Source organism: Lolium rigidum, chromosome 2 (genome assembly GCF_022539505.1).
Source record: "Lolium rigidum isolate FL_2022 chromosome 2, APGP_CSIRO_Lrig_0.1, whole genome shotgun sequence".
Taxonomy (NCBI): domain Eukaryota; kingdom Viridiplantae; phylum Streptophyta; class Magnoliopsida; order Poales; family Poaceae; genus Lolium; species Lolium rigidum.
This window is the reverse complement of record NC_061509.1, coordinates 103,812,655-103,823,036: the sequence shown is the minus strand read 5'-3', so window position 1 is coordinate 103,823,036 and position 10,382 is coordinate 103,812,655. Positions and strand designations below refer to the sequence as shown.

General features: G+C 43.1%; 1 protein-coding gene across 1 annotated transcript; it reads right to left on the bottom strand.

Moving 5' to 3' along the window:
• Positions 1 to 536: 536 nt before the first annotated feature.
• Positions 537 to 836, bottom strand: LOC124687037. The gene has a single exon (XM_047220896.1). It carries the CDS (start codon positions 834 to 836, stop codon positions 537 to 539), a length of 300 nt encoding a protein of 99 aa, XP_047076852.1.
• Positions 837 to 10,382: the final 9,546 nt, after the last annotated feature.

Here is a 10,382-nt window from a genome sequence, read left to right as displayed (position 1 = left end):
TTGACTTCAACTTAAGCTAGAATGCGAACTAAATAAAAACGGAGGGAGTATATGCCACCTTACTACACTTAGGAGGCGCAAAAAGGTACACGTGCTGATCATGCACTCTTGAATCGACGATGCTTACAGGAGATTGACAATCTGGTTACATATGTTCCTGACGGACAAGTCAAGTTCTGGTATAATAGATAGACTATACAAACTCTCAACAAGATCTCCATCAAATACATCATAGGATTGGTGGACGGACGATGCCATAACCTCCCTTCTACATCCAGCTATTAGATTTGAACAATCTCTTCAGAAATCAGTGCCCGCGATGGATTCAAACTTCGAGCTTACCTTCCGACGCAACCTCGAGCAATTTACGGCAGGATGGATCGACGATAGGCAATTCTACCAGCCGGGTGACATGGGGGAGGGGGAGGAATTCGTAGAGACGAACTATGCAAGGCGTGAAGTGCAGCGTACGTGAGGATACATAGATATCGGAGGGTGAAAGTATCATGCATGCAAGTAGCAGCAAATATAGCTAGCTAGTACTGGCCCGGCCAGAGGAAGGCTCCCATAGCGAACCTCCTCTTGCTGTCGATGTCGTCGCCGGGGGCGGCTGCCAGCAGTCCGTAAACCCGGAGAAGGCAGTCGAGGCGCCACTCCGGCATGGCCTCGTAGTCCGCCTTCTTGTACCGGGGGTAGTGCACCGGCATCTGGAAACCTCCATCGCCGCCGCCGTTGCACCGCTCTTGCTGCTGCTGCTCATGCCAAACTGCAGCAACAGGCTTGGTAGCAGCTGCCTTGCTCTGCAGCCTCGCCGCGATAGTCCCCACAGAGCCCATGCTACTATGTTATGCTAGGTTGCGATGCACAATTCCTGGTGTTCCTCGTCGATGGTTGCAAAGAGGTTGCTCACGATGGCCTGGGTATTTATAGGGGCGGCCGGGCGGGTTAGCTATTCGGAAAGCTATTTAGGTTTAGCAGAATTTGACCGAATGCCGATATATACGGGGCAACACGGTTGTGGATTAATGCGTGATGGTATAGTTAAGGACACGGGCATACTTTGGTGTGCATGATTGGCCGGAGTATTGATTGTTGAAGGAGTTGGAATTACTTGCGGGAGACGTTAGAGGGAATTAATCAGGGCTGGTGTCTGTTGTGATTGCAAGACGACAGCAACACCTCCTCCTTCTCCTGCCGAGATCCAGACTGGCCAAGGGAAATCAAACGGACTCTCTGATTCTTTGTTTGAACGTAATAACAGACTATTCGGGACGACACTTAGCTCTAGGCCGGAAATGCTAGATGTGTAGCCAGGAAATAAGGAATATGTTTGTGCGAACAGGTTGCTTGTTAAGCTACTCTGTTTGGCCGGAAAACAGTACCTGCCATTCACATCCAACTAGGTCAGATCGTTGAAACAAAAATACAAAGAGGAAGACAAGTGCATCAACATTCAATGACAGGGAGCAGCTCATACTATACATTGGATAATTTGTTCTTGGCCTCAGTAATTACGATTGCTGGCCGTAGACTCGATCAGTAGATTCTCGGCTTCTCGTCCGCTGGAGACTCTCCGGGTAACCGGGTTGCATCTCCAACTAAGGGTGGTCCAAAGATCTGCTTGTAATTTTTATTACTTTTGGGTCTGTTTGTACTACTATTGATGATTATTAATAGATCGGAAGAATTTTTGAAAAAAAAAACTAAGCCATATAAGCTGCCCTATATGATTATGGTAATATTGGTGTGCATTTATGGGGATATATGGTGGAGAACTTGGGTACAAGTCGCGCACCCGCTTTTTATTTAAATAAAATTATGTGTAAATGTTTCCAAATTTTTTGAAATAATTTACGCACTTACATGTTACCTTGATCTTTACATGTGCAATTTTCAAGAAAAAATCCGACCGTATGTGATCTACATAAATAGAGAAATGAAACTTTGTTTTGCTGTGAATAGTATACGTCAAATCTTTATATTATGAACTGTACAATTTGGTTTTTGTGTAGATTACTTTTTTATTTTAGGTTTAAACTTCACATGCACATAACCGCATATATTTTCTACATGCATGATTTATGATATTTTTAAAATTAATTTAAATATTCTTTTGAATTGTATTGTTCAAAACAGCTAGCTTCCGGTGCACTGAGAGCCAAAAATTCGCATCCTTTATGGTGGGTTTTAGCAGATTCATGCTGCTACCAACTACCTCCGATTCAAGGAATAATGCGTCCTCGTTTTACGTGCTTTTCGTTTAACTAAGTATTATTTTAAATATATAAAAATTATTTGTATAAAATTAACATCATTAGAAAGTGATTTTCAATATGAATCCAACGATACTAATTACATGTAATATAATCAAGATTTTGTTGCTCAATTTTTATGGTCAAAGTTCGTCTTGAAATACGCGTGCGCCTTATTCCTTGGGACGGAGGTAGAGTGTGTAAAGGAACGAGTGTATTAAATGGTGCACGTGTAGCTTAGTTATGGATTGCGAGAGAAAGTTTGGGAAGGCTATAGTATTTCAAAAAGTCCTTTTGGATCATGGGTAGGGCTAGACAAAAAGCTCGAAGCTCGTCGAGTTAAATAAGTACTTGTTTGCTCGACTTGTTTGAGCTCGGTTCGAACGAGCCGAGCTAAGCAGCAGTTTTTTGCTCGTTAAGATTAACGAGCTAAACAATCGAGCCAACTATGTTCGTGAGCAACTCGTTAAGATCGGTAACAAGCTAGGCTTCACCAGTTTTGATAGCGAGTCACTTTAGTTATCTCAAATATTTAGCAGGAAGGGGCCAAGCAAAATAGTGTTCTTTAACCATGCTTGAAACTCCTACAGTACAATCTAAAAACCTATGCTTTCACTCTTTCTCACCAGGCAATGCACACATGTTTGCTTTGCATTGCCTTCTTGACGACCTTAACGAGCTGCTCGTGAGCGCTCGCAAGAACATAACGAGTCGAGCCAAACAATGATTTCAGCTCGTTATTCTTAACGAGCTTAACGATTCGAGGCTTAACGATCACGAGCTTAACGAGCCGAGGCTTAACAATCCGAGCAGCTCGTTAGTCCACCCCCTAATCATGGGCACCAATACTCTCATTATATTAAAAAAATTATATATTTCAAAATATTATGTAACAGAATTATAAAAGTAGCTAATAATGTATTTCACTAACGTATAAAATCTCAATTATAATTTTTTTTTCCGAGCTACACAATAACGACGAACTCTGTATTTTTCTAGAGATTTGAATCACTATACTCAGATTCACATATTTGTTATGATTGTGCATCCCAAAATAAAAATTATTTCTAGTTGAAAACTTGCACGTTTATGGGATACAATACTAACTACATCATGATTTATTTTCAGATTTTTCTGCAACTCAGAAATATGAATTTTAATTACTTTTCTGAAAAGAAATCAATGATGTTCATGTGCATCAAATCTCTGTCCTCTTTCGAAACCTTTCTTTGCTACCTCAATAGGGAGAATGGAAAGACGTGTGTAGAATTGCTTGGTGACAGAAAAAGCGGTGATGAAACACAATCGCGTGCATCGATTATTTTCAGCATCATGTCACCACTTGAGGCAGTACTCTGTTTCACGGCTTAGCTCTAGGTGTGTATGGTGGTACCCATATTTAGGAAGTATTGGCAAAATGTGTTGCATCATCTTAATATTAGTACATGATGCCTATATTAAATCTACCAAAGACTGCACAGAAGTTGCATGCATATAACTTGCTAGAAGAACTACTCCCATGAACCTCAGTCTACCTTTTACAATAATAAATAACATTTACTTTACTCTACATGCCGTTATAATTTGACTTTAAAATATTCCAAGAATGCAAAATATATTTAATGCAATTAATTTTACTGTATTAACTTTATTTTCCACATCACATCTCTTTCTCACACTGAAGTACAAACTCCATGTACCCACACAAAACACGAGTAGATACACAGTTGGGGGAGTACACACATAAATATGAAAATTATATAAACACACAAAATAAAATGTAAAAAAACCAAACCCGTGAAGTATACACAACACGGAAAGTAAACACAAGCAAAAAAAAGGAAATGCACGCCAAAAACATGAGAAGTACAGATTGAACACGAGAAGAGCATACATAAAGCACGTAATTCATGTATAGAAAGATGGAAGTATGCACATACTACCTTGGAAAGTACACATAGCAATAGTATGGGAACACTCATCAAATAAGTAAAATGGAAACACATCCACATGGATTAGGGGAGGGCGCCCTCTAGAGGACACGCCGGGTGCGAGTAGGAGCAGGCCTGGAACTAAAATTCAAAACTCGCAAGCTAAACAAGTAACTTGCAACTTGATTTGACTCGACTCAACCTCGGCGTAAAATTATTCATGCTAAGTTTTAGTTTTATTTGCTAAACAAGTTCGAGCTAAATAAGAAGAGTCTACCGAGTACTCGTTTGACTCATTTAACTTGGTAAATGAAGAGGTAGAATTGAATCTTTTCGTTTATGTGAACAATTGTTCGGTATTATAGGGCATTTATTATGGTGATTATTGCATCACACATGTCCAAACTAGCACAAAAAAAATACTGACAAGCTATGATTTTGCATGCTAACAGTTTTACTAAGCTAGAAGAGCAAACTCGTGAATTTTACGAGTCGGGCCAGGTTTCGTTCATAGACCCATTAGTTCAAAGAGCCAGACCAAAATAACTCGCTAGTTGAATGAGCTTAAACGAGATGAGCTGGCTCGGCTCGCCTAACGCCTGCCCAGAGACCGCCAGTGAACAAAACATACACTCAAGACAGGATAAAAGAAAGGATATTTGGACGCACGGTGCAGCCTAAGACTACTCATAGTGGGAGTAACTAAGGTAGTAACATAGAGCTACATGCATTGCCAACTAGGTAAATTGATGACGTGGCATGATATTAAATGAAGAAAAAGATGGTTGTGGTAACTAGCTATGTTACCATAACAACACACTTTTCAAGATAGAATGATACTACATCTAACTTACTATGCATTATGAAGTTAGTAACATAGAGTAGTATCATATGCATGACACTACTATATATTACTTCCCACTATGACTAGTCGAAGAAAGTGCAAGGCATGCACTCACGACTCATGGCAGGACGAAAGTCAACACATCCAAACATAATGCAACCGACAGCGGTGCAAAACATCGCTCAAGGCAGAACATCCGATTGCAGCGCAACCAACGTGAGGACACCCAAACGTAGAGCACCGAAGGTCATCCAAGCACGCTTGATACATGACTTCTAAGTGCAGTGCAAGTGTGCAACCACATGCTGGGCATTCCAAGGCACTGTAATCCTAGGGCAGTGCAAACCCAATTTACTCTAGTATGTGCACACAATAAAATTCATCAAAACGTATCAACATGGGATTAAATTCAAAGATATGGATATGTCTGCAAACAGCAAAGTGTCTCTAATGTTTACATGCACAATTTATGTTCTTTTTAGGGATTTTGTAAAAAAAACATTTATTAAGGGAATATGTCTAGTGCAGAAAGGCCTAGCCGTTGCAGAGAATCGACCGCAGGCCCATAGTTCTTTTTTTTACAGAGAGCCCATTGTCCTGTTTATGTTTAACCAATGATCAGGACTTTGTGCTTCTTTCTATTGGAGGCCCAAAGACAATAAGATCTGGCCTAGAATTTCTGAGGTAAGGCCTTGGGAGTACGAAGTATAGGAATAGGGGCCAAGTTATGTACCTCTGAAGGCCTTTTTTTTTTGAAATGTACCTCTGAAGGCCTTGGCAGTGTTGGGTAGTAGAAAATCGAAATGGAATCCTACTTCGTTACAGTATAATAAGGAGGGGCAGGGGAGCTCGTTCCTCCGTTCTGTAGTTAGGGCTTGTCTGCTATGGTCCGTCGTTGGGATGGTGGGAGCGGCGCCCGGGCAAATAAATCTGCCACAACTCTACTTCCATACCGGCGGCCATCTTTACGGTGGCGTCTCGGAGTTGTTGGCAACGTGTGCTTGTCGATCCTTCAGATCGGCGGCTTGGTCTTCTCGTCGATCTTCAGATCTAGCGAGATTAGTTTCTCGGCGTGTCGCTGGCGTTCGTCGTTTTCTACGGCGGCGCCGGGGGCCGGGCGAGATGGATGCTCTGGAGCGAGGATGTTGGCCCGGAGGTGGTGGGTCTGTCGCATTTCCCCGACTTCATCGGTGGGATGCGGTGGATCTTGGTTCAAGGAAGCACGGGGACGTCCCCCGGTCAACGTGCAACAGCGACATGTGCCTTGCTGCTCCCAGCGGGCCTGTTCATTGACTCACAAAGCCTCTTTGGCGATGGTGCTTATTTGGATCTGGCAATGGTGGAGGTTCGGCGTCTCTTCTAACATCTGTCTAGGCGGCGTTGGAGTTTGGCGGCGGCCGGCAGCTTCGGCGAGTGCAGGAAACCCTAAGAATGATTATGTATTTTTTCATTTTTTAGGGTTTTACTTGCAAAGTTTTCAGGACAACTGTTTTCTCCTGGTCTATCTTTCAGTTTCCACATTTGTGTGTTCATGTAACTTGATTTTCAATAATTGAAATATATGTGGTTGCTCTCAAAAAAAAATAATGCTTCCTTGTTTCAAAACAAAAAAAAAATCAATCATGCTTCCTATGTTCTGACTCGTATCTCCATGGTTTCGGACCTCTGTATTTTAGCTTGTGCTCTCTGCGTGATTTGACGCATGCCATTATTATTTTCTTTCCACTCCCAAGTTATTGCGACGACGATTCGACTGAATCTGGACTGCTCAGAGACCTGTACGCTTTCATTTCATGTGTCTTAGAGCAAGAAACATCAGTCATTTCTCGATGAATGTGCCGGGATGCATCATCTTTGGGAGTTCAAGGTGCCGTTCGATCGAACTGTCCCGCTTCTTATTCCTTTTGCATTCTACAAAACGGGGTGATTTTACCATCCACCGTTTGGGCTCCATGGCTCCTTGGAAAATCTGCACACGGTGCGGAATTTTTTTAGTTGGCCATGACCTTAGCAGATACATATAGGCTACAGCTCTGCTTCGACAGACTTTGTTTGGACAGGAACAAGACGCAAACAGTTCCAACCAGACAAATCCGGGGTCCAAAGAAAACGAGACAAACCTATCCTACATCTGTTTTGTGTCTTTGTTTGGGTCTTTGGGACATCACATGGACACAGGGAACGCACGAGAGAGGAGAGACGCTCAAGCAAAGCTTCCAAGAACCTATGTGGCTATGTGCATATGTCCAATTGTCCATGGAACCAAATGGCAAGGAAAAATCCATACGAGACCAAGAGACAAACCCATTCTCTATGCATATGAGTTCCTAGTTTAGTTATTAAGTACAAAATTGCAAGTACTAGGCATGTTTTCTCTTTCTGCGTCCAGCCACTGTCGCTGCAGCAGACAGGGTAGTGAAGCCTGTCAGCGTCTATCTCCCTGCCAGCTTTCGTACTAAAAATAGTCTAAACAATGCCTTTAAAGCAGCAGGACACATAAGAAAGTTAAAGCTAAAGTCCAAAGGCGCCATGCACAAAAAGCTAAAGGATTGTCCATATCGTAAGAAAAAACATAATACTATACTAGTACCAATACCAACAGTGTCATGCATTGATCCTTGTGCATGAAGGCAATCACCGAAATCGTCTCACCACAGAATAGGATTTCATCATGTGATGAAACATGGCTCAGCCTCCTTCCTTCAGAGGTACTAGGGTGATAGGGGCACTGGAGTGGTGGTACTGCTTACTGTTTCATCATCTTGTCATGCATCAATGGTGTACATGAACTGGAAATCCCTCTGCGTTGAATTAATGTAAGCAGATGCAGAATTGCAGATGCTGCAGGTGAACAGCAAAATCCATAAACACAGCTTGTTCAAAGTCCAAACGAGATCTGTGCGTTCGTTAAAGCTGGTTTGGTGTGGGATATATTGACCGCAACATCAGCTGACTTGGTCGGTAAAAAATAGGTAGGGTTGCTTGCTTTGGGACCTAATTAAGCACCAACTTTGCTACTGTCATGATCTTCCCCTCGTAAAGATGTTTGGTGTCTTTTCCTTTGAGTCATCGCCTATCATTTTCCTTTCTTTCGGCGCTGATTGAGTTTTTTCTTAGTTTATTATGGTGCAAGTTAAAAGAGAGATGACAGAGCAACAGATTCGTTATTAAGCCCAATGCCTCCGATTACAACAAGTACCAGAACATGAGTCCATATGATCCCGTCCATTAATACCTAAAAGAGTCGCATCTTTGTAGTTTCTAAAAATTGTGAAAAAAATGGATGAATGGATACAAGCATGTCCAACAATTTGTTTTATTTTAAGTATGGCCCTCTGCAAACTGTGTCAGAATTAGATGATGTTTTGTGTTGCAGTAAGTCCCCAATTTTACTAATATAATATTAAATGGATCGTAGCGAACAAGAGGGAGGGTGAATGGCGCTACGGCAAGTTTTAACCTTTCTCAATTTTAGCGCAACGGAAGGTAAAGGTGATAACTTTTGCAATAGCGGTGTTCCTACAATGATGCTACGACATGTGCAACAAGTAAAGGAATCAACAAGATAACAAGAGTAAGGAGCGAGACAACCGGGGGGGGGGGGGGGGACGCGAGGCGAGTCGAGGTTTGTTTCCCGCAGTTCCTTCCACTAAAGGAAGTACGTCTGCGTTGAGGAGGTTGATACGTCTCCGACGTATCGATAATTTCTTATGTTCCATGTCACAGTATTGATGATATCTACATGTTTTATACACATTATATGTCGTATTTATGCATTTTCCGGCACTAACCTATTAACGAGATGCCGAAGAGCCGGTTCTTTGTTTTGTTGTTTTTGTTTCAGAAATCCTACAAAGGAAATATTCTCGGAATTGGACGAAATCAACGCCCGGGGTCCTATTTTTGCACGAAGCTTCCCGGAAGACCGAGGGGAAAGGAAGTGGGGCCACGAGGCGCCGCCACGGCGGGCGGCGCGGCCCGGCCCTTGGCCGCGCGGCCCCGGCGTGTGGGGCCCTCGTGTGGCCCCCGCGTTGCCCTTCCGCCTACTTAAAGCCTTCGTCGCGAAACCCCGGCATGCGAGAGCCACGATACGGAAAACCTTACGAGACGCCGCCGCCGCCAATCCCATCTCGGGGGATTACGGAGATCACCTCCGGCACCTCGCCGGAGAGGGAATCATCTCCCGGAGGACTCTTCACCGCCATGGTCACCTCCGGAGTGATGAGTGAGTAGTTCACCCTCGGACTATGGGTCCATAGCAGTAGCTAGATGGTCGTCTTCTCCTCATGTGCTTCATTGTCGGATCTTGTGAGCTGCCTAACATGATCAAGATCATCTATCTGTAATTCTATATGTTGTGTTTGTCGGGATCCGATGGATAGAGAATACTATGTGTTGATTATCAATCTATTACTTATGTGTTGTTTATGATCTTGCATGCTCTCCGTTATTAGTAGAGGCTGCGGCCAAGTTTTTACTCTTAACTCCAAGAGGGAGTATTTATGCTCGATAGTGGGTTCATGCCTCCATTAAATGCGGGACGGTGACGAGAAAGTTCTAAGGTTGTGGATGTCTTGTTGCCACTAGGGATAAAACATTGATGCTATGTCCGAGGATGTAGTTATTGATTACATTACGCACCATACTTAATGCAATTGTCCGTTGTTTTGCAACTTAATACGGAAGGGGTTCGGATGATAACCTGAAGGTGGACTTTTTAGGCATAGATGCATGCTGGATAGCGGTTTATGTACTTTGTCGTAATGCCCAATTAAATCTCACAATATTCATCATATCATGTATGTGCATTGTCATGCTCTCTTTATTTGTCAATTGCCCGACTGTAATTTGTTCACCCAACATGCTATTTATCTTATGGGAGAGACACCTCTAGTGAACTGTGGACCCCGGTCCATTCTTTTACATCGAATACAATCTACTCGCAATACTTGTTCTACTGTTTTCCGCAAACAATCATCATCCACACTATACATCTAATCCTTTGTTACTGACAAGGCTGGTGAGATTGACAACCTCACATGTTCGTTGGGGCAAAGTACTTTGGTTGTGTTGTGCGGGTTCCACGTTGGCGCCGGAATCTCCGGTGTTGCGCCGCACTACATCCCGCCGCCATCAACCTTCAACGTGCTTCTTGGCTCCTCCTGGTTCGATAAACCTTGGTTTCTTTACTGAGGGAAAACTTGCCGCCGTACGCATCACACCTTCCTCTTGGGGTTCCCAACGGACGCGTCTTTGTACGCGTATCAAGCTCTTTTTCCGGCGCTCGTTGCCGGGGAGATCAAGACACGGCTGCAAGGGAGTCTCCACAATCCAATCTCTTTACTTTGTTTTTGT

Excerpts from the sequence above, each read along its gene's own strand:
- LOC124687037 (XM_047220896.1), bottom strand. The coding sequence starts at position 836 with ATGGGCTCTGTGGGGACTATCGCGGCGAGGCTGCAGAGCAAGGCAGCT.